The 26,923-nt window shown below is 43.3% G+C and overlaps 1 protein-coding gene, 1 long non-coding RNA gene and 1 pseudogene across 7 annotated transcripts in view; 1 reads left to right on the forward strand and 2 right to left on the reverse strand.

Annotated features, from left to right (window-relative positions):
• LOC101177828 overlaps positions 1–8,304 on the reverse strand; it is a 77,807-nt gene extending 69,503 nt beyond the window's left edge. The window contains exon 1 of the long non-coding RNA XR_004029766.1: positions 7,904–8,304. This is a non-coding gene — a long non-coding RNA (uncharacterized LOC101177828). The remainder of the gene's footprint in view (positions 1–7,903) is intronic.
• On the reverse strand, positions 4,231–5,361 carry LOC105738173 (annotated as a pseudogene). Its single transcript, XR_001113930.2, has one exon. The product of XR_001113930.2 is annotated as a phosphatidylinositol 3,4,5-trisphosphate 3-phosphatase TPTE2 pseudogene (transcript).
• An 87-nt stretch (positions 8,305–8,391) lies between the features above and the next one.
• SETD2 (SET domain containing 2, histone lysine methyltransferase) overlaps positions 8,392–26,923 on the forward strand; it is a 148,990-nt gene continuing 130,458 nt past the window's right edge. For 2 of the 5 annotated variants that reach the window (XR_004029764.1, XR_004029765.1), the window contains exon 1: positions 8,405–8,639. Coding sequence is in view for 2 of the 5 variants with exons in the window: in XM_030811916.1 (XP_030667776.1) it covers positions 8,569–8,639 (71 nt within the window). In the remaining 3 variants the exon portion in view is untranslated. Of the gene's footprint in view, positions 8,640–26,923 lie in introns of all 5 variants that reach the window. The other 3 variants (XM_030811916.1, XM_030811918.1, XR_004029763.1) reach the window with 2 other exon arrangements.

Here is a 26,923-nt window from a genome sequence, read left to right on the forward strand (position 1 = left end):
TCCCAAATAGCTGGGAGTATAGGTGCATGCAACCATGCCTAGCTAATTTTTGTATTTTTAGTAGAGAAGGGGTTTCACCATGCTGGCCAAGCCGATCTCAAACTCCTGACTTCATGTCATCTGCCCACCTCAGCTTCCCAAAGTGCTAGGATTATAGGTGTGAGCCACCGTGCCTGGCCTTTCTTTTTTTTTTTTTTTTTTAAAGAGGCAGAGTCTTGCTTTGTGATCTAGGCTGGTGTACAGTGGCAAGATCATTGCTCACTGTAACTTTGAACTCCTGGGCTCAAGAGATCCTCCCACTTCAGCCTCCTGACTAGCTGGGACCACAGGCATGTGCCATGATGTCTGGCTAATTTTTTTGAGATGGAGTCTTGCTCTGGCTGGAGTGCTGTGGCGTGATCTCGGCTCACTGCAACCTCAGCCTCCCGAGTTCAAGTGATTCTCCTGCCTCACCCTCCTAAGTAGCTGGGATTACAGGCACATGCCACCATGCCTGGGTAATTTTTGTATTTTTAGTAGAGATGGGGTTTTGCCATGCTGGCCAGGCTGGTCTCAAACTCTTGACCTCAGGTGATCTGCCCATCTCAGCCTCCCAAAGTGCTAGGATTACAGGTGTGAGCCACCGCACCCAGCCAATTTTTTTTGTATTTTAGGTAGAAATGGGTTTCATCATGTTGTCCAGGGTAGTCTCGAACCCTAGTTAAAGCAATTCACCTGCCTGAGTCTCCCAAAGTGCTGGGATTACAGGCGTGAGCCACCATACCTGGCCTAAGTTTTATTTTCTTGTCCATTTTGCACTCTTTAAAACTGAAATGTATTCCTCCTGCCTCAGCCTCCCAAGTAGCTGGGACTATAGGTGTGTACCACCACAGCTGGCTAATCTTTTTTGTTTTTTTGTAGAGCTGGGAGGGAGTCTGGCTATGTTGCCCAGGATGGTCTTAAACTCCTGGTCTCAAGCAATCCTTCCGCCTCAGCATCTCAAAATGCTGGGATTACACGTGTGAGCCACCACGCTCGGCCTTTTTTTTTGTATTTTTCTTTATTCTATTTTCTTCTGTTAATTTGGAAAAGCAGTTACCCTACATATTTTATCTTATACACTTAAAAGAGTAAAGGTTAAAGTTAATCAATATTTTTACCCACTTCCCAAACAACACCAGGACCTTGGAAAACTTCAACTCCAACCATCACTCCACTCATCCTGCTTCTAAATATATGACTTTGTTGTCCAGAGTATCAGTTCCATCTTGCTTTAACTTATTAACCACACAAATTACTTATTATTACTTTGTATGGGAAAAAGTTTTTAGTTTTAACCACTTATTTACCAATATTTTTATCATTCCTTCTTGTATAAGGGATCATTTTTTTTTATAAAATTATTTACTATGTAAAATTAAAAAAAAAAATTTTCAGCACCTGACGCTCCCAGTGTGGGCTGAGATGCTGAGGCTAGGATCATTTCTTGTTGGTGGCAAACTCCAGATATTTTTGTCTGAAAATGTCTTGAATCAGATAACCTGGCTGAAATCCTGGTTTTACCATTTCTTAGTCATGTGACCCTAGATATGTACCATGACCTCTGGAATCATTGGTTTATTCATCTGCAAAACTGGTAATCTTGAGTACATTCATTCTCTGCTGGGTAAGACAAGTTTGGGAGGGAGGATGCACTGAGAAGCTCCTGAGCAGATGAGTTCTCTAGAAGAACGCCAAGATCCAAAGCAAAACAGAATAAAAGATACACCATAATCATCTCTCTGAATGTTTGAAAATTGTAGGGAGGCTGGGCGCCGTGGCTCATGCCTGTAATCCCAGCACTTTGGGAGGCTGAGGCGGGTGGATCACAAGGTCAGGAGTCCAAGACCAGCCTGGCCAAGATGGTGAAACCCCGTCTCTACTGAAGATACAAAAAATTAGCTGGGTATGGTGGCGCACGCCTGTAATCCTGGCTACTCAGGAGGCTGAGGCAGGAGAATTGCTTGAACCCAGGCAGCAGAGGTTGCAGTGAGCTGAGATTGTGCCACTGCACTCCAGCCTGGGCGACAGAGTGAGATTCCATCTCAAAAAAAAAAAAAAAAAAGAAAATTGTAGGGAAGACAAGGTTAACACATATTGAAAAAAAAATTACCTAATAACAATATTCCTGTATACTTGAGAGTTACAGTGTGTGGTTCTTTTTAATCAGTCTTTTCAAATCCAGTGAAATAGCTGCTTGTAAGAGTTTACAAAAGAGACTTTACAGAAGAGAGTGCTTGACTGGAAGTCATCAACTTGTTAGCCAACACCAACAATCTATTTTTAACAGAAAAATCTAATGTGAACACTAAGAAAAAGAATTGGTATTCCATGGACGAGCCTGAAAAAAAAAGACAAAGGAATTGGGAAAAAGGAAAAGTATTAATCAAAAAGTAACGTATTCAGAAGTAACAAAGTAGTTATTCATTCAACACTTGCTACCTACAGCCTCAAACACTATAAAATAGGAAAGACAGATTGCTTCTGCCTACAACAAACTTATAAAGTTGGTAAGATATATATATTATGTAATTAAAATCTGTTAACAAAGCAATATGTAACAGAAAGATTATCTGTATAGGAAAAACAACTACAGAGTATAATAATACTATGTAGGAGGGTGCTGACTTGATACAAATAACATCTAATAGGAAACATAGGAGGTGGAGCTCAATGTAGGTTGTGCATTGTTTTCTAGATTCTTCTTGCCTTGTGTTGGGATGTGCAGAATGAATAGGAATAAAAATGAGTTGTAATTAGGCTGGGTGCAGTGGCTCACGCCTGTAATCCCAGTACTCTGGGAGGCCGAGGTGGGTGGATCACAAGGTCAGGAGATCGAGACCATCCTAGCTAACAAGGTGAAACCTTGTCTCTACTAAATTTACAAAAAATTAGCCGGGCATGGTGGCGGGTGCCTGTGGTCCCAGCTACTTGGGAGGCTGAGGCAGGAGAATGGCATGAACCCAGGAGGCAGAGCTCGCAATGAGCTGAGATCACACCACTGCAATCCAGCCTGGGTGACAGAGCGAGACTCCATCTCAAAAAAAAAAAAAAGTTGTAATTACAGTAGTACCCACCTTATCCACAAGGGATAGGTCCCAAGACCCCTGGTGGATGCCTGGAACCCTAAATATACTTTGTTTTTTCCTTTATGTACATACTTATGATGTTTAATTTATAAATTAGGCACACTAAGAGATTAACAGTAGCTAATAGAACAATTATAACAATATAACAAAACTTATGTGAATGAGTAATTTATTCTAAATTATGCTGCCTTTATTCTGTATACAGAGTAAATCTAAATCTTCAATTGTATTGAGCCTCATATATCTACCTAAATTTACAAGGTAGCCAATTTTTTGTTGTATGGCTATTAGTTTACAGGCATTAGGTACTTTTTCCGACATTATCTCATTTCCTGCTCCCCAAAATGCTAAGATGTTGATAGTAAATGTTTCTATGCTACAGAGGAGAAAATACATATTTATTTATTGTATTCATTTTTTTTGTTTGAGACTGAGTCTCACTCTTGTTGCCCAGGCTGGAGTGCAGTGATGTGATCTCTGTTCACTGCAACCTCCACCTCCCAGGCTCAAGCAATTCTCCTGCCTCAGCCTCCCAAGTAGCTGGGATTATAGGCATGCGCCACCATGCCTAGCTAATTTTTGTATTTTTAGTAGAAATGGGGTTTCACCGTATTGGCCAGGCTGGTCTTGAATTCCTGACCTCAAGTGATCTGCCTGCCTCGGCCTCCCAAAGTGCTGGGATTATAGGCATGAGCCACTGTGCCCGACCTACATTTCTTTTCTTTTTTTTTGAGACGGAGTTTTGCTCTTGTTGCCCAGGCTGGAGTACAGTGGCGCAACCTAGGCTCATCGCAACCTCCGCCTCGCAGAGTTCAAGCGATTCTTCTGCCTCATCCTCCAGAGTAGCTGGGATTACAGGCATGTGCCACCACATCCGGCTAATTTTGTATTTTTAGTAGAGACGTGGTTTCTCCATGTTGGTCAGACTGGTCTTGAACTCCTGACTTCAGGTGATTCGCCTGCCTTGGCCTCTCAAAATACTGGGATTACAGGCGTCAGCCACCACACCCGGTCTACATTTCTTCTTTCTACTACCCCTTCCCAGGTACCCGGAGCCTACCTGTGGAGAGTGATTGACCTTTGGCCTTCTGTCTTCCCTAAGGCAAGAGATGATTTTTTTTTATCTATATATATTTAATAGATTTATGAAGAACATATATAAACATATATAAATATAGACATATCATCAAGGAAGATTTAGGATATATGAATATGTGGCAGGTTTGGAAAGAACATAATTCTTTCCCAGAAGGGGAAGGGGGAACTATACTTAATCGGATCCAGCTACAACGTAATTGTAAGTCATTTCTCGCCAAAAAGTATCTCCACAGCAAATTCTGGTGGATAAATTTTCCATGCTTTTTGTTTATGTGGATTATCCAATTCATTTCTTGGTAGATAAAGCCTGTTATTTTGAATAAAAGATGTGTTGAACCAGAAGAAAAATGAACAATTGTCATAGTATTTAGGAAAATTCGAAGAGAAAAATTGCACTTCCACATCATCGTACAGAGGTGGACCGTCATATACATTAATACGCCGGCTGTTTCAATGTCATGCAATATCGAACAATCTCCTAATGAAGTACTGGAAAAGACAACCTTTTTCTCCATTACTATTTGGAATTTTAGATCACATATATCGCCTGTTCCAACACCATGAATTGAATAAATAATAAATCTTTTTATAAAGAGTATCCGTCTTGGAGGGAGATTCCAGTTGTAGAGATGTCTCACTTGTGCAAAATATCCAACATATCTATTCTCTGCAGTTGAAAATATTTTGGAGGCAAGAAGGAAGGCACAAACCATAGTTCCGGTTCTTCCTTTCCACTGGAGATCCACGCAACCCTGGCAGAGGAAGAGATTGTTTCTCCCAAGCCTTGGAGCTCATTTGAGGAGAGACTTGGAGACTTTGTGAGGGAAAGACACAGAGAAACACTGCTGGCATTTTCACAAACCTGAACTGGGAGCAGGGCAACACTGGGGGATCTTCCCTATGTGGCTGCACCCATCTTGTGCACCCAATCCCCCTACCGCTAGGGCTGAGGGAGCTCAGATTAATGTGTACTCAGGAAATCAGCCCATTGCCTCAGCAAGAGATGATTTTGTTTCAGGGTCACTACTGGCAATCCTGGGATCTCCTGGGATGGGGTTGGTCTTGACCCACAGGAGACAGTAACAGTAGGAGAAAGTATATATATATTTTTTTGAGATGAGTTTCGCTCTTGTTGCCTAGGCTGGTGTGGAATGGCACGATCTCGGCTCACTGCAACCTCTGCCTCCCAGGTTCAAGTGATTCTCCTGCCTCAGCCTCCCTAGTAGCTGGGATTAGACATGCACCACCACACCCGGCTAATTTTTGTATTTTTAGTAGAGACAGGGTTTCTCCATGTTGGTTAGGCTGGTCTCGAACTCCTGGCCTCAGGTGATCCGCCTGCCTCGGCCTCCCAAAGTGATGGGATTACAGGCGTGGGCCACCACGCCCAGCTGAAATTATAAAGGCTTTTACGATTTTAGCACTCTGGGAGTGAATGCCTCATATATTTCATGCTAGGGCTTTTTAGACATTTTTCCTTTAAACATGTGCAGAAAGTAGGGGATGGTCAGTATTTAATAACACTAAAAACCGAATTATTCCACAGCTTTGATCAAGAGGCCAGGCCCAAGTATGTGCTCCAGGCATGCATTCTCTTTGACTTAAAAATATGAGTCCAAAGAACTCTGAGTGCAATTACAGATGAAGGCACTGCCTGTAAAAACCCAGTTCATTTGTTTCTGTTTGGGGCTTAGAATTCTCACTGATTCCCATGGCTTGACAAGCTTATTGCACTGGGTTCTGACCAAACCAATGCTAACATGAGACCAGGCATTCCAATGCCCAGCTGTACCTCCTGCAAGAGAATTGCTTACTTTCTTATTAAGGAAATAGGAAACCTGCACCTGACTGCTTTTTTCTCATTCACCTCAGCTTAGGTCCTTACCACCTCATACTTACATTGTTTCAACCACCTCCACCTAAAATTGCCCTTTCCTGCCTGTCCAAGGTCAAGTGACTCCCAATTGCCTATGTGGCATCTAAGGCACAGGGCCTCAATCTATTCTTTCAAAGCCCAAAAGATAACACTTACTGGGCACTTACTCAATGAGAGGCACTGTGCAAGCATGTTCACAACATTCTCTGCACAGTGGCTAATACCCCATTTACAGGTGAGGCACGGGAAGCATGAGAAGCAAGCATCCCAATGTCACAGGGCTAGAAAGTGCCTGGTACACAATGCCAGGTAGAGCTAGCTCTTAAACTCTGCACTATCATGGCTGAAGAATGCTGACGTTTACTGAAAGTTTAAGGCTTTAACAAATAGCTCATTTAATCCTCACAATAATGATTAGACCTGTCGGCAGCAATATTCTCATTTTATAATGAGAAAAACCACAGGGAAATTAGTAATAATCACGGTGTGTAAAAAAATGGCCTTGGGAGATTCGAACCTAGGGAGTCAGATGGACCCTGGACCTCCATGCCAACCTAACCCTAAAGGTACCAGGAAAAAAAATAAATAAACAAAAGCCAAAATAATCCCTAAGTGAAAAACAATGATTATAAAACACTAATAGACACTGTAGCCTACATACATATAAAGGCTATTTTAAAAAGTTAACCACTGAAGGATGTTTATTCTCTCATATCATATTTCAGTTTTTTGTTGTTGTTTTATTTTTTTGAGACGGAGTCTCGCTATATCGCCCAGGCTGAGTGCAATGGCGCGATCTGGGCTCACTACAACCTCCGCCTCCCGGGTTCAAGCGATTCTCCTGCCTCAGCCTCCCGAGCAGCTAGGATTACAGGCGCACCACCACGCCCAGCTAATTTATTTTGTATTTTCATTTATTTATTTATTTTTTTGAGATGGAGTCTTGCTCTGTCGCCAGGCTGGAGTGCAGTGGCACAATCTCGGCTCACTGCAACCTCCGCCTCCTGGGTTCAAGCGATTCTCCTGCCTCAGCCTCCCGAGTAGCTGGAATTAGAGGCGTGCGCCACCACGCCCAGCTAATTTTTGTATTTTTAGTAGAGATGGGGTTTCGCCATGTTGGCCAGTCTGGTCTCGAACTCTTGACCTCAGGTACTCTGCCCGCCTCGGCCTCCTAAAGTGCTGGGATTACAGGCGTGAACCACCGCGCCCGGCCCACATTTCAGTTTTTAACCACTGTTTCTCAATTGGAAAACACATCCTTTCCTTTCCGTTACCAATTGCTGGTAAAATCCGATTCAAAATTCTAGTGGAAAAACAGCAGCAACAACACAAAAAACGCTAACCCTATGAACCCCCAATGTCAAAATGATCTATCGCCAAAAACTCTTCAGCGTCTAGAAAGTTTAGCTATTGGATTTACGCGTTCCTATCTCTCCTTCCAAAAATAACAACTCGTAGCTCTTTCAAGTTTTCTACTTAATCTCATCTTATCATTTCTGTAGGAAAGTGATTAATACCCTTTTTTTCATGACGTTGCCTCTAAGGCCCCAGGAACCACACAAGAGACGGGAGCTGCCGCCTTGGAGACTTCGGGTGGGGGCAGAACGCCGCGCCGAGGTGGAGGTAGGAGCCCCGAGGGCACAGCGGGAAGGAAGGCGGAGGCTGCCGGGAGCTCGGCCTCCAAGCAGTCCCCCGCCTCGCTGGGCTTCCATGCTTGCTAAGGGGTCGAGATGAAGAGGCAAGGGAGAAAGAGGGGGAGGATAAATAAAAAAGAGAGGGGCGAGTCGGACGAGGGGCCCGGGAGCAGCCGCGGCCGCGTTACCTCAGAGCCCAGAGGCCTGGGGGAGGGGCCCTCGGCGCTGCCGCGGACTCCGGGGCTCCCGACGGGCAGGTCCTGCAGGGCCGCGGAGCGAGAAGGCTGAAGTCTCGGGTGCCTCGGGGAGTTCTCCCGACGTCGCCTGCTGTTTGTCAGTCGCCAGCTGTGACACGGTAGCGGGCCGGGTCACGCTGCCCCCGGCCGCCAGGCGGGTTGAGGGAGGAGTCGCGGTGCCGCCTCTCCAGGTCCGGTCTGGCCCACATCACTGGGGCCGGGGGTTTATTGTTCCGGAGAGCCACAGGCACGGTCGGCCTGGGCCCACCGGGCAGTGTTCCGCTCCGCCAGTCCCGGTCTGGGGTCAAGCCAGCAGCTGCAGGCACGCCGACTGGCGGCAGATCGGGGGCCCGTGTGTGTCTCTTTAAGGGGCCGGGCCTACGAAGCTGAGGGGCGGGTGGGGTGTGCGTCGCTCCCGGTGTGAGGGTGAGAGGGAGAGAGCGGCTGGCGGGCGTCCGAGGGAGGGAGGGAGCGACGAGCGAGGTAGCGACGCGGGCCGCCCCTGCCGCCGCCGCCGCCGCCGCGGTCGGACCTGCGGCCTCCTCCCCTCCCCTCCCCTCTCCCGCGTCGCCCTGCCGCGGGGAGGGGGCTCGCGTCGCCGCCTCCAGCCGCTCCCGATGAAGCAGCTGCAGCCGCAGCCGCCTCCGAAGATGGGGGATTTCTACGACCCGGAGCACCCGACCCCTGAGTAAGTATCATCTCCGCGGCCCCCCGCTGCTGTCGGCCGCCTTATCCCCAGCCGAGGGCGGCGCGTCCTGACGGGTGGCGGCGCGGGCCGGCGCGAGGAGTAACGGGCCCGCGGTGGCCTCGCGCGGTCGGTGTCGGGAGCAGGCCCGCGCCGCCACTTCAAGCCGCTTGGCCGGGGCCGCAGCAGGCCCGCGGTTGGGCCCGGCGTTGGCGCCGCTGCTCATGTCGCGGCGGCGGTTGGGCCGGGCCGGTGGGGGAGGGGAGGGCACGGTCCCTACGGCTACCGCCGTGTCCGCACCGACCCGGCCACCCCGGGGCTCGGCGGTCCTCGCGAGCTCCTCGCGGCTCGTCCGGGCCCCGCTGCTAGCCAAAGGGCAGAGTCGGAGGAGCTGCCGGTGCCAGGCCCGGCAAGAGGGCGCCGGTGAGGGTAGGCCGCGAATCCCCGGGCTCGGGTGGAAGCTCGACCCGTCGCCCGACCTCCCCGCGACGGCGGCGCCTTGGACCGGAAGGGCCTAGCGCGGGTTGCCTGGCCCCCGGGCCGTAGAGGGGCCCGCGCTGCACTCCTGAGCTTGATTTTTTCCTCCTGGGAACTTGATCCTGGCCTTGCAGTGCTTCCGGCTTCACATTCTGCACCTTTGGCACTTGGGTTTTGTAATGGCGAGGTTTGTGTGGTCCCGTTGTTGAGGTGACACCGGGTTTGTTTTTCCGCCTGAAAATGAAAGCCTCCTGAGGGACATACATTTTCTTGCAGGTTGTGAGATTTTCACACTTTCGGACACGATTTTCTTGGTAACAGGAATCTCTTACCCTAAACGGATGACTTTCTATTTCTTGTGAAGACTTGGTTAAAAACGAAGAATCGTTTGAGGATTCTCTAAAGAAGACAATGTTGTGGAAAACCGAAACACAGTTTTGCCCAGTAGTAATTTTTCAGTCTAGGACACCTTTGCATTTCTCTTGAGGTCTGAATCTGCTGCTGTATCTGCTACCTCAGAAAGCCTAGAGTCACTTTTTTCCCTGAACCCTCACGAGACCATTGTTTTGAAAAGCCGTTCTTAAACTCCATTTGCTGGTGTTAGACCTAGGAATATTCTATTCATTTAAAACTTATCGGTTGATAGGGGTTTCACATGAAACTGTCAAACTTTTATGACCAGGAAGATTCCAAGAACTTTGCTGTTTTGACACATTTTACCTTAGGTTTGCTGTGGCTCGTTTTTGAATCCCTTACCACATCTTCTCACGTTGGTCCAGAAATGTCTGGATCTTAATTGATAGTTCTTAGTTTTGATTGGAACACAAACGGATTCTGTTGAGGTGTTGGTCATTTCTGCACAACAAGATAAATCATTATTTTGCTTTTCTAAAAACCCAACTCTTACTTGCAATAGTAAGTTAACATGGCTTTTTCTTTTCATGGGTTCTTGGCCATTGGTTAACATTACCATAATTAGATTGATCTTTTTGTTTTGCTACTGGCAGGGTCAGTTAGGTAAGATTGTTTTGATTTACTGCACAATCAGTCCAGTTACAAAGCTCATGTTACAGGTTTTTAGTTTGAAAAACCTCAAAAAAATAAATTTTGTATCACGATTCAATAAATGCTTATATAGCACTTGCTCTGTACAAAGTAACATGCTAACCCCTGAATAGTCTAAGTGCCTGCTTTCACTTCCTTTTACCAGGTGGTTTGGTGAAGTCCGGAAGCTTTAAGGATCACATCCTTACACTTCTTGGGGAAAAACAATTTTTCATAATATGTGGGAAAATGGACTCAGAAGGGCATCTTTGGTAGACCTGAGTAGGGGAGGAATCAAGAATGTTTTATGGTTTTACATGTTTTGGAGTTTTTATTTTTATTGCTTTTAATCCACTGCTTTGGATTTCTAACAGTGATTATATATTTTTAAATTCTTGTGTATTTTTTCCTTTTTTTTTTTTTTTTTTTTTTGGAGGCAGGGTCTCACTCTGTCACCCAGGCTGGAGTGCAGTGGTGGTGTCATCATAGCTCATTGCATCCTTGAACCTCTGGGCTTAGGCAGTCCTCCTGCCTCAGCCTCCTGGGTTGGGACTATAGGCATGTGTCACCACACCCGGCTAATTAAAAAAAAAAAAAAAGTTACATTACTCAGACTGGTTTTGAATCCCTGGCCTCAGGTGAGCCTCCTGCCTTGGCCTCCCAAAGTGCTGGGATTACAGGCATGAGCCATTGTGCCAGGCCTCTTCTTGTGTATTAACCTGTATGGAGTAAAGAATTGTAACATTTTTTTTTGTTGTTGTTGTTGTTTTGTTTTTCCTTTTTTTCATGATACTATAAAGACTGGAGGGGATCATGGTAGGTATCCTGAGCAATATCACCTGTTTGACATATGAAGAAAACGAAGCCTAGAGAAGTGAAGTGACAGCAAACTCTTGAGATAGTAAGCTAGTTAGTGTTTATAATGCTAGAGGGAGGAGAGAGAAAGGCAGTATAGGGTTTAGAAAACCTGGATTTCAGAGTCAGACCTGGATCTGAACACTATTTTAACCTTGGACAGATGACTTCATCTCTCTGAACTTGGGTTTTCTCATCTTTTATATAGGTATTATAATGGTTAACAACTTACTGGGGCTTTTTGGGAGGATTGAATGAGATAATGCATGAAGAGCACTTGGCTCAGAATGTGGCACGTGTAAGTGCTTCTAGCTGGGGTCATCAGGGAAAAGTTAAAAGGTAGGATTTAAGTTGAGGATGAAAAGACTAGGTGGGCAACATGGCTCAGGGGAGGAATGACCAAGTGCCCTTTTTAGACTTTGGATGGTTTGAAATGGTACTTAGACATATGAAGAAATTGAGGCAAAAATGTAAATTCAGTTTGACTGAAGTAACACTTGGCGTCTGATGTTCTGGGTTTGTCTTGTACCTATGCTTTTAATCAGACACAGCTGCAAGATGGCTTTTTTTTTTTAGCAGCATATAGGACATTGTGTTTCAGGTGAAAATGGCTGTAATCACTTGCGTATCTGTGCAGCGGGTGTCCATTATGGGGCAGGCCCAGGGACAGGTGTTGAGGACACAGCAAAGTAGATCCAGTTAGTCTTTAAGGAACTCTTTTAATGAAGGAGATAGGCAAGTACCTTACAGTGATAGAGGTACAGGTCTTTGAACATATGCATGTCTGTTGTATGCCAAACATAGGCACACTAGGGGTAATTGGTGTACAAAACAAAATTTTGCCCTTGTGGAGTTTACATCCTAATGTAATAGGTGATAATAAATGATATAGAATGTTCTGGCCAAGTGAGGTGGCTTTCATCGGTAATCCCAGCACTTTTGGAGGCCGAGGTGGGTGGATCACCAGAGGTCAGTAGTTGGAGACCAGCCTGGCCAAGATGGTGAAACCTCATCTCTACTAAAAATACAAAAAAAAAAAAAAAAATTAGTCTGGTGTGTTGGCAGGCGCCTGTAATCCCAGCTACTCGGAAGGCTGAGGCAGGAGAATTGCTTGAACCTGGAGGCGGAGGTTGCAGTGAGCTGAGATTGTGCCACTGCACTCCAGCCTGGGGGACGGAAGGAGATTCCATCTCAAAAAAAAAAAATTAAATAAATAATGTAGAATGTTCAAAGGTAAGTGCTTTGGAAAGTGGAATAGAGTAAGGGGGATTCAGAATTGTTGAGGAAGAGGTTGCAATTTAAAGTGAGGTATACTGGGTGAGTATCTTTGAGAGAGTGATATTTAGGCAAAGATTTAAAGGAGAAGTAGCCATGTTAATAACTGGGGTGAAGGCATTTCAATAAGAGGGAATAGTTAGTTTCAAGGTGTTGAGGCAGACCTGTGAGTTTTGCCCATTATGGCTAGAATGGAATGAGCAAGAAGGTGTAATAGTAAACTGGGTTAGGGTAAGATGGGGTTTAGCTTTTTTTTTTTTTTTTTTTTTTTGAGATGGAGTCTCACTCTGTCCCCCAGGCTGGAGTGCAGTGGCGTGATCTTGGCTCATTGCAACCTCTGCCCCCTGGGTTTAAGCGATTCTCCTGCCTCAGCCTCCTGAGTAGCTGGGATTACAGGCACCTGCCACTGTGCCTGGCTAATTTTTGTGTTTTTAGTAGAGACGGGGTTTCACCTTCTTGGCCACACTGGTCTTGAACTCCTGACTTCATGATCCACCTGCCTTGGCCTCCCAAAGTGCTGGGATTACAGGTGTGAGCCACCGCTCTCGGCTGAGGTTTAGCTTTTTTACAGTCTTGTAGAGCTATTCTAAGAACTTTGCCAGGAGTTTTGAACAGAAGAGTGACAGTCTGCTTTCAGTTTCAAAGGATCATTTGAATTGCAAAGGGAACAACAGTGGAAGCCTGGAGACTAGTAAGGAAGCTAGTAATCCAGAAAAGAGATGCTGCCGGGTACCAAGATGGTAACATAAGAGTAGTGAGAAATGGATGGATACTGGATATATTTTGAAGATGGAACTAATATGATTTGTTGGTGTGACATGTGAGAGAGGAACCAAGGATGATTCCAGGGTTTCTGGTCTCAGCAGTTAGAAAGTTGCCATCAACAAAGACAGTGATGACTAAAAGGAGCAAGTTTGAGGACTAGATTAGGAGGAGTTCAATTTTAGGCATAGTAAGTTTGAGATTGCCTGTTAGACATTGAATTGATTTGATAACCAAGTCTGAAGTTCAGGGGAAAGGTCTGGAATGGAGATAAATTTTGTTTTCACCAGTTTAGGTAGTATTCAAGCCATGAAGCTGGATGAGATTACCAGAGAATCCTTAGTAGAAAGAGAGAAGGGCCAAGGATTGGTCTTTTTATTTTTATTTTTTTTTAAGATGGAATCTTACGTTTTCCCCAGGCTGGTCTTCAGCCTGGGCTCAAGCAGTTCTCCCACCTCAGCCTCCTGAGTAGCTGGAACTATAGATGTGTACCACCACACTTGGCTTGATTGGTTTTTTAAATGCCTGTGTTAAGAGGACTGTTTTAGTGTGCAGTTTAAGGTTTTAACATGGATGACATCTATAAACTTGGGAAGATTACCTCTTTAGTAACCTCTGACTGGAAGTTAGCATTTCTTTCAATTATTAATGTAAATAACAAACTACAGTAGTATTAATTGTGATTTGTGTAGAAATCAGATATTTTAATAATAAAATACGCAGTTGACTCTTGATCAACATGGGAGTTAGAAGTACCAATCTGCAACACAGTCAAAAATGTGCGTATAACTTTTGTCTCCCTCAAAACTTAACTGCTACTAGGATACTGTTGACTTTTCTGAGAACATAGTCTACTAACACATATTTTGTTGTATGTTATGTGTATTACATACTGTATTACAAGAAAGTAAGCTAGAGAAAAGAAAATGTTATTAAGAAAATCTTAAGGAAGTGAAAATATATTATTCATTAAGTGGAAGTGGATCATCATAAAGGTCTTCATCCTTGTAGTCTTCACACCGAGTAGGCTGAGGAGGAAGAAGAGGAGGGGGTTTTAGTCTTGCTGTCTTGGGTGACAGAGGTGGAGGAGGTAGAACTGGAGGCAGGCACAAGGTGTGTAACTTTTATTGAAAAAAATCTGTGTATAAGTGGACCTGCACAGTTCCAGCCCATGTTGTTCAAAGGCAAACTGTATTGTGGTTTTTATATAATCTTGAAATATGTTTATCATTGTATCGAAATCCACTAGATTGAGAAGCACATACTAAACAATATGACACATTGTTTTTTTCCCCTCAATATAATTGGCTTCCTTTGCAATCATATGTATTTTATCTTATGCATTAAAAAATATTAGACTGAGAAGGAATCTACAAGCTTCATTAGATTGCCAAAATGGTATAGGGCACAAAAAAAGTTAAATCCCTGGGCTCTGGAGACAGAACTCCTGGTTTAGAATCTCATCTCTTTTACTTAATTGCTTTGTGAACCTAGGCAAATTTCTTAATTACTCCTTACCTATAAAGTAGGGATCATGGTAGTATCATCTGCAAAGGGTTTTATGAGAATTTAAGAATTAGGACAGTGTTAGTTTCTTTTTTTTTTCCTTTTTTTTTTTTTTTTTGAGATGGAGTTTTGCTCTTGTTGCCCTGGCTGGGGGTACTATGGCGCGATCTGGGCTCACCACAACCTCTGCCTCCTGGGTTTAAGCGGTTCTCTTGCCTCAGCCTCCCGAGTAGCTGGGATTACAGACATGCGCCACGATGCCTGTCTAGTTTTGTATTTTTAGTAGAGGTGGGGTTTCTCCATGTTGGTCAGGCTGGTCTCGAACTCCTGACCTCAAGTGATCTACCCACCTGGGCTTCCCAAAGTGCTGGGATTACAGGCATGAGCCACCACGCCCCTGGCCAGTTCTTTTATTGTTAGTGTTGAATGGAACAAGTTGGCTAGAAAGAACAGTACTTACAAGGCACCATGATGTGAAAGTGTGGTGAATTTGGTCAAAAGAAAGTTTAACTGGGAAAGAATATTTCAGCATGTTCAAATGAGATACAAAGCAGTCAGGATAGTCAGATTCTCTATTTTTTATTTTTAGGGACTTGTTCTGTTGTCCAGGTTAGAGTACAGTGGCAAGATTATAGCTCACTGTAACTGAACTCCTGGGCTCAAGTGATTCTCCCGTGTATCTAGGACTGCAAATGCCCACCACCACTCCTGGCTAATTTTTTTGTTTTGAGACAAGGTTTCGCTCTTGGCCAGGCTGGAGTGCAGTGGCGCGATGATGGCTCACTGTAGCCTCAACTTCCCAGGCTCAGGTGATTCTCTCACTTCAGCCTTCTGAGTAGCGGGGACTATGGGCACATGCCACTATGCCCAGCTAATTTTGTTTGTAGAGATGGGGTTTCACCATGTTGCCCAGGCTGATCTCAAACTCCTAAGCTCAAGTGATCTTCCTGCTTCGGCTTCCCAGAAGTGCTGGGATTGTAGTTGTGAGCCACTGCACCTGGCCCTGGCTAATTTTTTATTTTTTGTAGAGACAGGGTTTTGCTGTGTTGCCCAGGCTGGTCTCAAACTCCTGCCCTCAGCCTCCCAAAGTGCTGGGATTACAGGTGTGAGCCACCAGGCCCAGCAAGTCAAATTCTTATAATTCATGTTAGAATGGAGAAGATAGAGATACCTTAGGAAGCCAACTGAAAGTATCATGTGGTTACCAGATTTCATATATGATCTGGACGTTTAGTAGCTTTATAGCCAGTTGAATCAATTTTTCTGATAAGAGAGAGATAGCTTTGTAGTGATGGAGGTATGGTGCTACAGGCCAGATTACCTTCTTTGGGCTACTGAGGTGCACAGTAAGTATGGAAAGCCTGTTGAACTATCCTAGTGCTTAGGCTAGGGTATACCTCTTTAATATTCATTTCCCTCTTTGCCATTTGCTTTTGCTACATTTTAGGCATACCATTCTCCTTTTATTGACACATTATGTCTTTAGAAAAGTATCAAGCAACTGTTGATACAATTGTGTTTTCCTAAGAATTGTCTCCAGTTGCCAAGCCATATTTTATACATGCAAGATTATCAGTCATACTTTCCTAGTTTCCTTAGCAGGACTTTGGTGTTTCCAGATCTTCTCAGTCATTTTTCACTGTAGTGACTCATTGATTTAATTTATTCACTTAAAAATTTTTTTAATACATTACAATTTATTCTGTAATAGATATTTGTAATAAATTTTCTCAACCCTAATATTCATTGTTGTTCCATGAGCATTGTCAGGTTTTGGAGGGAAGCAGGATGGCCAGCCTGGGTTTGAGAATCAAAAGTTGACCAGCTTCTCTGTCCATAAATCTACTACGTGGCTCTGCTGGAGCCTCTCTGAAACTATCCTGGTTAAGAGGCTGCTCAATTTGCTAATTGTTCTTTGCTCAGTTTCTTAAAAATGTTGACTAGCTTCATTTCTGTTAATTCTTCCAAGAGTACTGTAGAGTACTTGATTTTGTAATACACTAAGAACTATTATTGTAAAACCCTGAGAGATAGTTTATATTGTAAACTAAGCCCTTTACACCTAAGTCACTGAAATCAGGTTAGAATGTTTTTCTGACAGAAAAAACAACAAAAACAAAAAAAACACTTTTTTATGTGTGTGTGAGACAGGGTCTCACTCTGTCACCCAGGCTGGAGTGCAGTGGCACAATCTTGGCTCACTGCAACCTCTGCCTCTGAGGCTCAAGTGATCCTCCCACCTCAGTGTCCTGAGTAGATAGGACTACAGGCACACACTACCACACCTGGCTAATTTTTTATTTTTTGTAGAGATGGGGTTTGCCATGCTTCCCAGGCTGGTTTCCTGACCTCAAGGGATCCACCCACCTCAGTCTCCCAAAGTGCTGGGATTACAGGTGTGAGCCACTGCGCCTGGCAAAAAACACTTTTTATTTTGAAAAAACTTTAAACTTTCAGGAAAGTTGCAAGAATAGCACAGTAAATTCCCATAATATACTTTTAACCTAGATTAACCAGTAATTGGAATTTTGCCACGTTTGTATTACCTTTCTATATTTAAAAAAAAGTTTTATTTACTTTTGGCAGAACCTTTTGAGAGTAAATTGCAGGCATCATGATCTTTCTTTCCTAAATATCTGATAGTATTACCTAAGAACAAGCATTGTCTTAGATAATCAGTGTACAGTAATCAAATTCAGACATTTTAACATTTGTAACCCTGCCATTACCTGATATATATTTTATACATTTTGCCAGTTGTCCCAAAGGTGTCTTCTTTTTTCAATCTAGTATTAACATTGCATTTAATTGTCATGTCTCTTAGTCTTTTTCAATCTCTGAGGATAACTTTAAATTTGTCTTGGAAGTGCTTTATTACTATGTACTAACCATGAATGTGATATTTTAAAAACAGTAACAGGGTCTGATAGTATGTTTAAGTTTTTTTTTTTTTTTTGAGATGGAGTCTTGCTCTGTCGCCCAGGCTGGAGTGCAGTGGCGCAATCTCGGCTCACTGCAAGCTCCGCCTCCTGGGTTCACACCATTCTCCTGCCTCAGCCTCTGGAGTAGCTGGGACTACAGGCACCCGCCACCACACCCAGCTAATTTTTTGTATTTTTTTAGTAGAGACAGGGTTTCACCGTGTTAGCCAGGATGGTCTCGATCTCCTGACGTTGTGATCTGCCCGCCTTGGCCTCCCAAAGTGCTGGGATTACAGGCCTGAGCCACCGCGCCCGGCCAATGTTTTGTTTTTTTAATTACCATAACAATAAATGTTTATTGCAAAAGGGTCAGACAATAGAGATGTTTATAGAAGAAAAAGTAAAAATCCTCCCTGAGTATCTCTTCTCTGCTCCACCTCTCCAAATACCACATCCAAGAACTTAATGTATTTTTCGAGATCTTTTCCTTTTGTTTGGTTATTTTTTTACACAAGTGGAGTCATACTACTATACGTATTTTTCTGCCTTTTTCCTACGTTCTGTATTTGTTTCCATTTACATATAAGATAAGCTTATCTTTCTTTTTTTTTTTTGAGATAGAGTCTCTCTCTGTTGCCCAGGCTGGAGTGCAGTGGCGCAATCTCGGCTCACTGCAACCTTTGCCTCCTGGGTTCAAGCGATTCTCCTGCCTTAGCCTCCCAAGTAGCTGGGACTACAGGTGCGCACCACCACACCCAGCTAATTTTTATATTTTTAGTAGAGACGGGGTTTCACCATGTTGGCCAGGATGGTCTCCATTTTTTGACCTTATGATCCACCATCCTTGGCCTCCCAAAGTGCTGGGATAACAGGTGTGAGCCACCGTGCCCAGCCAAGACGTGCTTATCTTTTTAAGTAGTTGAACAATATTCTGTAGTATGGATGTACCATGTTGTTTGATTTTCTTAAGATGTCTGGTTAGTATGTTAGGCAGTTTAAAAGAGCCTTAGGACATATTGTGCTATGTGGAAGGTGTCTCTTTCCAAATGTATTTCTCCACAGAGTGAGTATTTCTGGTTATGATGGTGTTTGGGGGATTTTGTTTAGAGTTTTTAAAAAAATCCTGTACTTATTTCTGTTTGTATATGGTACTGATGGATTAAGCAGGTAATTTTTATTCTTGCCTTACTTTGATTAGTTACTTGTTTCTTTTAAAAAGAAAACTGAAGGCATTTAAGTGGGATCTCTTTTTTTTTTTTTTTTTTTTCTTTTTTGGATCAGGGCCTCCCTTGTCACCTAGGCTGGAGTGCAGTGGTATGATCCCAGTTCACTGTAGCCTCGAATTCTTGGGCTCAAGCAATCCTCCTGCCCCAGCCTCCCAAGTAGCTGAGACAACAGGCATGCGCCACCACACCTAGCTAATTTTAAAATTTTTTTTGTAGAGATGGGAGTCTCACTATGTTGCCCAAGCTGGTCTCAAACTCCTGGCCTCAAGGAATCCTCCCATCTCGGCCTCCCAAAGCACTGGAATTACAGTGTTGGGCACCCCTGTGCCTGGCCTTAAGTGGGGAGTCTCTTGAAAATGGTTGGTTTGAGGCTGGCCAACAGAGCTAAGACAAAATTTGATAGGTTTGTTGTTGTCGTTTTTCCATAGTTGGACTTACACAGTATTTGGAAGTCTCTCATTCAAATGAAAGGCAATTACCTAGTATAAGTTTTGGTTAATTACCTTGTATAATTTTTGGTTAATAAAAATTGTGTAATAAAATGTTGTATTTGAGTCTCTTAGCTTTGGAATTTGTGTAAATTTACTTTGTTTAATTTGGTAGTCTTTGTTTTTTAATTTTTTAATTTTAAAAATTAGATACTCACTTCACTGGGTCTCACTTCACTGCCCAGGCTGGTCTTGAACTCTTGGTCTCAAGTGATCCTCCTGCGTCAGCTTTCCAAAGTGCTAGGATTACAGGCGTGAGCCACCATGCCTGTTTTTTGTGTTTTTGGTCAAGCTAATGGTTAGTCTTTTTTCCAGCTGAGCAAACATATTATCATTTCACTGGAGGTTTAAGATAGGTCTGAATTCCCATAGTTGCTTTTTATTTTAGAATGCTTTTTCTGTCAAATGCTAACATCTTGCAAGTGAAAATATCCTTGGGATGATGTGGGTGTTGATAAGACTGCAATTGTGTTGGCAGGCTTCTGGGAGGTCTGCTTACTGGGAGCACTGCTTCTGGGCTTGCAAGAACCTAGAGCAAGTAGTGGTTTCCAATTGTAGTTCTTCCTGTGGCCCACTTCCCTGCCAAGTGTGGTTGGACCCTCTCTTTGGGGAGGACCCTGTCGTAATCAACAATATTTGCTTCATGTTTAGCTCTTTGTGAATCCATGGTCTAACTTGTGTTTTGAGCCTTTTGTCTGATATTTGGCCTCATGATGAATAGTTATTAATTACATACTCTATTTGAGGAAGCAGAAAATGCTAGGTTTAAAGTTTAAATTTTTTATGAGTTTTGTGTGAATGTAAAGTGGAGCAAATACTGTTTTTCATAAATTATATGAAATGACTAAAAACTCTTTTTATAGAAATCCATTTATTCTGGCCTTGAGCACACACAGACCTGGTTGAAAATACATCTGGTTAAAAATTGCCTGGTTAAAAATATGACTCTTCCATTAATTTATCAATACTCGATTGGAGTATCAGCTCTAAAACATAAGCTGCACGTTTTATGGTACTGGTTCTGTGCTGAGAATGTAGTTAAGAATTATCTGTAGTAAAGGCAAATTTCTTTGAGGTACAATACAACATTTTAGAAATCGGTGAAAATCTCTTCAAGTTTGCCTCAAGGTAACCATAATAGGTATATTTTCAAGCTGAAGCTTACCATGTCTATTGAGGAACAAAAACAAAACAACTTTTGTTGTCGTACAATTATTCAGGAAACCAGTTGTCACAATTATGAAAAGTATAGTATACTTTTTGGCAGATTAATCTAGCAGTTTGTGTAAGGAAGTAGTGTTACTAGCTGATATGAACACCTTGAACACATTCAAACAGTAATGATTGAATATAAAAAGAGTGTTCCCCCAGTTATAGTTTTGCTCATATGAATTAGGGAGATGATGAGATTTGCAAGAAATACGTGGTGCTCTTCTTTCTTTGACTACCTATTTTCTTTCCAAACTATTTTATTTTATTTTTTTGAGACAGAGTCTCAGTCTGTCTCCCAGGCCGGAGTGCAGTGGTGCGATCTTGGCTCTCTGCAACCTCCGCTTCCTAGGTTCAAGCAATTCTCCTGCCTCAGCCTCCCGAGTAGCTGGGATTACAGGCGCCTGCCACCACGCCTGGCTAAATTTTGTGTTTTAGTAGAGATGGCTAGGCTGGTCTCAAACTCCCGATCTCAGGTGATCCACCCGCCTTGGCCTCCCCAAATGCTGGGACTACAGACATGAGCCACTGTACGCAGCATACTCTTAGTAGAGAAGATCATGATGGTGTCAGGATATGAAGTTGGGAGCAGGAGTTAGAATCTGTGATAGGACTTTTTTTCCAGTTGTGCATATGTGTGCTGCACAATTTTTTTGTTAGGTGTGTGCTTTTTTGAAATGTACCGATTGCTTAAGCATTTTTATTTTCATCAATGCTATTTCTTCATGTAAGTTTTTAAAAGATATGTTTTTATATAGTTATTTTTATAATTCTGTAATTTTTAAGATGTTTTGGGTGATTGTTAATACGAAGTATCAAGAAAGGCTAACATTTCATTGAAGGCTGGCTATCTTAGCATTCATCTATTCTCATTAGACCTGTTTGGTTTTGTTGCTTGGACCTAAGGGATTTTGTAGATCCGTGTATCAGAAAATTCAAGGCCCGTGATGAATATATTGTAGAATATGTTCTTCTCTTTTAGTGGAGGAATCCTAGTAACTAGTAGTTGGGTACATGGTAGTACAAGCTTAGTAAATGTTTGAATTGACCTGATTCTTTGTAACTATCATTATTCTAATTTGATTACCAGCAGCATTGTTAATAATTGCCGACCTCTATGATAATACATTCTTTTCTTTTTTCTTTTTCTTTTTCTTTTTTTTTTTTAAAGATAGGGTCTTTCTCTGTCGCTCAGGCTGAAGTGTAGTGGCACGATCACAGCTCACTGCAGCCTCAACCTCCTAGCCTCAAGAAATCCTCCCACTACGCCTAATTTTATTTATTTATTTTTTGTAGTGACAGGGTCTTGAACTCCTGGGCTCAGGCAATCTCCTTACCTCAGCCTCGCAAAGTGCTGGGATTACAGGCGTGAGACACTGTGCCCAGCCTATTACCAGACATTCTTAAATTAACTATAAGATTAGGACAGACGTCAGGGAATTGAGTGGTATGTGTTGGGCTAATGGCAGTGACTTGGTGCTCATAGCACTTTTTATGCTTCTTCTGTTGGTATGCTAAGACCACTTTTTTCTCCCAGCCTTTTCAGTTGTTTTGTACTTGTGTATTTTTCAGGATGGGTAATCCTTAAACTAAGGGTAAACTGCACTTTACCCTTGTTCTGTTGACTTTCTATCCAAATTTCTCAGATCAATAATCTCATTTATCTCTTTATAAATATTACAGGCAAAATATTACGGGCAAAAAGGAAGTGAGGAACCTCAGATGCAGTGGTAAATCAAAGGATATTTTTGAGGCCACGCACGGTGGCTCATTCCTGTAATCCCAGCACTTTGGGAGGCCAAGGCGGGCGAATCACGAGGTCAGGAGATCGAGACCATCCTGGCCAACATGGTGAAACCCGGTCTCTACTAAAATACAAAAGATAAATTAAAATTAGCCGGGCGTGGTGGCAGGTGCCTGGAGTCCCAGTTACTCAGGAGGCTGAGGCAGGGGAATTGCTTGAACCCAGGAGGCGGAGGTTGTAGTGAGCCAAGACTGCACCACTGCACTCCAGCCTGGTGACAGAGCGAGACTCCGTCTCAAAAAAAAAAAAAAAAAAAAAAGATATTTTTGGATATACTAAAAGACACTGAAAAATGATAGAAAATTTAGTACTCCAAAAATAGAGGCTTTTGTTCTTCTCTAGGGTAGCTGATACTTTTTATACCTAGCATACAAAAAAATTCAGTTTTCTAAGTCTGTCAGTTTCTAACTGTATGAGGCAATTAAAAACGTTATATTTAAACTCTTTTCATTATATCGAGCCTTTTAACCTAATGTTTAGAACAACTAGCTGAGATTGAACTCTTGAACTCTTGACAATTTATTCAGCTAACATTTGTTGAATGCCAGACCTGTGATAAGGATACAGAAGTAAGCACAATGTGCTATGGCAGGGATATCTGACTTTGACTGGGATGGGGATCAGGTGGGCAATCAGGGAGGGCAGCCCAGAAGAATACCTGAACTTAGCCTTGAAGAGTGGGACTTAGGCAAAAATGGAGTAGGCAGATGGTAGAGGATGTTCTAGGGCCACATTATGGGGGAGGATACAGAGAGAGGATTAACCCTATGCCCATGTCCCCTTCAGTTTTTAACCGAGTGTAAATTGCTGAGTGCTATAAGAGGTGTCTAGTGTAGGGAGTCCTTTTACCGTATCTAATAATTCCTCATTTCTGTGGCTCCCAACTTTTTTTTTTCCCCTTTAGCTTGCTCATTGTGACTTGCCATGATTGTGATTTTAAAAGGGCAGGGGAGCTAGTGCCTCTAATTTTATAAAGGGAAGAAAAGGAAGTCCAAATAAGTATAGGTTGTGGTCACTAGCTAGTTTAGTGGCATATCAGAACTTGGGTAATATTCATTTACCAGTTTGTCCAAAACTGACTTTTTAATGATGTTAAGGAATAACATTTAGGATAGCTGCCATTCATAAACAACTGGATTTCTGTATTGAGTTACTTGTTTTCCTAAAGGTCTTCAGAATTGACCTTGATGTACTTATAATTGTTCAATTTGGAGGGTGCAGGTGATTCTGTATTTGAGTTGGTTCTTTCCTCTGACTTTGCAAATGTATATGCTGGAGGATTAAGAGTATGAATATCATTCAGCAAAAGGTAAGCTGGATATGAGGACCATTCAGATCTGCCTGTTTGTCTGTCCTTGTGCCTTAAGTAGTCTGAAATCTTCATTGGAAATGAGCTTAATCCCATATGAAACTCAAGCCTTCATTCACCATTATTCCATATAGTGATCCGCCCGCCTCGGCCTCCCAAAGTGCTGGGATTACAGGCGTGAGCCACCATGCCTGGCCTATGGCCACTTTTAAAAAGGAAACTTGTATGTAAGTTGATTGGATGTCTATAAAGTTTTTCCTACTGGAAAATGGGGTTTTTATTATTCTAACCTCAGTTCTAAGTCAAATATCATTAATTTAAGACCCTAATTAATGATTGTCTGATTCAGAAATGTGCATTTATTTGAAGTTCATTTAAAAACCCGTGCTCATTTTAGAATAGTATAGAGGTAGAAAGAAGGTATAAAAAATTGGAGAACACTTGAATACAGATTGTACTTTGAAATTTCCCTGTTAGTTTTTGTATTTTTTGTCTTCATTAAAAGAAAGTTTGAGGGGAGTAACATTGTTCTGTTTCAATAAAGTTTCAGGGCCAGGCACAGTGGCTCATGCCTGTAATCCGAGCACTTTGGGAGGCTGAGGTGGGTGGATCCCCTGAGGTCAGGAGTTTGGGACCAGCCTGGGCAACATGGCGAAACCCTGTCTCTACTAAAGATATAAAAATTAGCCCGGCGTGGCGGTGGGTGCCTGTAATCCCAACTACTTTGGGAGGCTGAGGCAGGAGAATTGTTTGAACCCAGGAGGCAGAGGTTGCAATGAGCTGAGATCACGCCACTGCAATCCAGCCTGGGTGACGGAGCGAGACGCTTTATCAAAAACAACAACAACAACAATAACAACAAAAAACACAACCAAAAATACAAGTTTCAGTTTGGTTATGTTATAGTTGAAGCCTAGGTTTACTAAAATATATTTTTAGCCCACCAATGAGTATAATACTTTAATTTTGTAAGAGGGTTCTAAGCATACCTTTATGAACAAGAGTGCAGAAAGTGTAGGAGCTGAAAGAAAATATCTTTTTTTTTTTTTTGAGACGGAGCCTTGCTCTGTCGCCCAGGCTGGTGTGCAGTGGTGTTTGTTCACTGCAAGCTCCGCCTCCCGGGTTCATGCCATTCTGCTTCAGCCTCCCAAATAGCTGGGGCTACAGGCGCCCACCACCTCGCCCAGTTAATTTTTTTTTGTATTTTTAGTAGAGACAGGGTTTCACCATGTTAGCCAGGATGGTCTCGATCTCCTGACCGTGATCTGCCCATCTCGGCCTCCCAAAGTGCTGGGATTACAGGAATGAGCCACTGCGCCCGGCCTAGAAACTATCTTAAAAAATGACATGCTGGCCAGGCACGGTGGCTCACACCTGTAATCCCAGCACTTTGGGAGGCCGAGGCAGGTGGATCACCTGATGTCAGGAGTTCGAGACCAGCCTGGTGAAACCCTGTCTCTACTAAAAATACAACAATTAGCTGGGCGTGGTGGTGCATGCCTGTAGTCCCAGCTAGTTGGGAGGCTGAGGCAGGAGAATCCTTTGAACCGAGGAGGCAGAGGTTGTAGTGAGCCGACATCACGTCACTGCACTCCATCCTGGGTGACAGGGTGAGACTGTGTCTCAAAAAAAAAAAAATGACATGCATTGGCTAGGCTCGGTGGCTCACGCCTGTAATCCCAGCACTTTGGGAGACTGAGGAGGGAAGATCACCTGAGGTCAGGAATTCGAGACCAGCCTGGCCAACATGGTGAAACTCTGTCTCTACTAAAAATACAAAAAAAATTAGCTGCTGTGGTGGCGAGTGCCTATAATCCCAGCTACTTGGGAGGCTGAGGCAGGAGAATTGCTTGAACCCGGGAGGCAGAGGTTGCAATGAGCTGAGATTGCGCCACTGCACTTCAGCCTGGGCAACAGAGTGAGACCCTGTCTCAAACAAACAAAAACAAATGTTACAGCTCTCATTTATTGAGTATAAACTCTCTGCCAGGCACTATGTGAAGGAATTTTTTTGAAGACAGGGTCTCACTTTGTTACCTAGAGTGGACTAGTAATGCAAACCTGGCTCACTGAAGTTTTGATTTCCTGGACTCTCAAGTGATTCTCCTGCCTCAGCCTCCCAAGCAGCTGGGACCACAGGCAAACACCAGTATACCTGGATAATTTTAAAATTATTTTGTAGAGACAAGGTCTCTCCATGTTGCCCAGGCTGGTTTTGAACTCCTGGCTTCAAGCAGTCATCTCGCCTTGGCCTCCCAGAATGCTGGGATTATAGGCATGTGCCATCATGCCTGGCCTATATGAAGGAATTTTTTTTTTTTTTTTTTAGACGGAGTCCCACTGTGTCGCCCAGGTTGGAGAGTAGTGGCATGACCTCGACTTACTGCAACCTCCGCCTCTGGATTCAAGTGATTCTCCTGCCTCAGCCTCCCGAGTAGCTGGTATTAGAGGTGCCTGCCATTATGACTGGTTAATTTTTGTATTTTTAGTAGAGACGGGGTTTCGCCATGTTGGCCAGGCTGATCTCGAACTCCTGACCTCAGGTGACCCGCCTGCCTCGGCCTCCCAAAGTGTGAGGATTACAGGCGTGAGCCACCACACCCGGCTATATGAAGGATTTTAAATAGACACTCATTCTCTTTTTAAAGTAATTATAGTACTATTTCAGTTTTATAGCTGGCTTCTTTGGCCTCCATTTATTTTAGTAACTTAGGTTAAAAAACTTTGGAGTCAGTATTCAAATTCAGGTTGACTGAATATAAGAGCTTTTGCTCTTATATATTGTACTGTAGGTGGTACCTCTCCAGCTGACATTTTGAGAGTACAGGATGGGAGATAAGAGCAAGTGGGATATGCCTTCTGGACAGAGGCACTAGAAAGACCATAGCAGACAATTTTGGCTGTATAGCTTTCTTTTTTTTTTTTTTTTTGAGACAGGATATCGCTCTGTCACCCAGGCTGAAGTGCAGTGGCACCATCATAGCTCACTGCAGCCTTAGACTCCTGGGCTCAACTGATCCTCCTGCCTCAGCCTCTTGAGTATCTGGGACTATAGATGTAAACCACTATACCCAGCTAATTTTTTACTTTTTGTAGAGACAGAGCCTCGCTATGTTGTCCAGGCCAGTCTCAAATTCCTGGCCTTAAGCAGTCCTCCTGTTGGAGGCCTCCCAAAGTGCTGAGACTACAGGCATGAGCCACCACACCTGTTCAGCTGCATAGTTCCTTTTAGGTTATATAGTTCTTAAACTGTATACAGGTCTCAGCTGAATCCAAAAATGTGAAATCTGAAATGCTCCAAAAGTTGAAACTTTTTTAATGCTGACGTGATGCCACAGTGGGAAATTTTATACATGACCTCATGTGAGGGGCTGCAGTCAAAACACAGCCAAGCCGGGCATGGTGGCATGC

The sequence above is a fragment of the Nomascus leucogenys genome, chromosome 4 (assembly GCF_006542625.1).
Source record: "Nomascus leucogenys isolate Asia chromosome 4, Asia_NLE_v1, whole genome shotgun sequence".
In the NCBI taxonomy this organism is placed as follows: Eukaryota; Metazoa; Chordata; class Mammalia; order Primates; family Hylobatidae; genus Nomascus; species Nomascus leucogenys.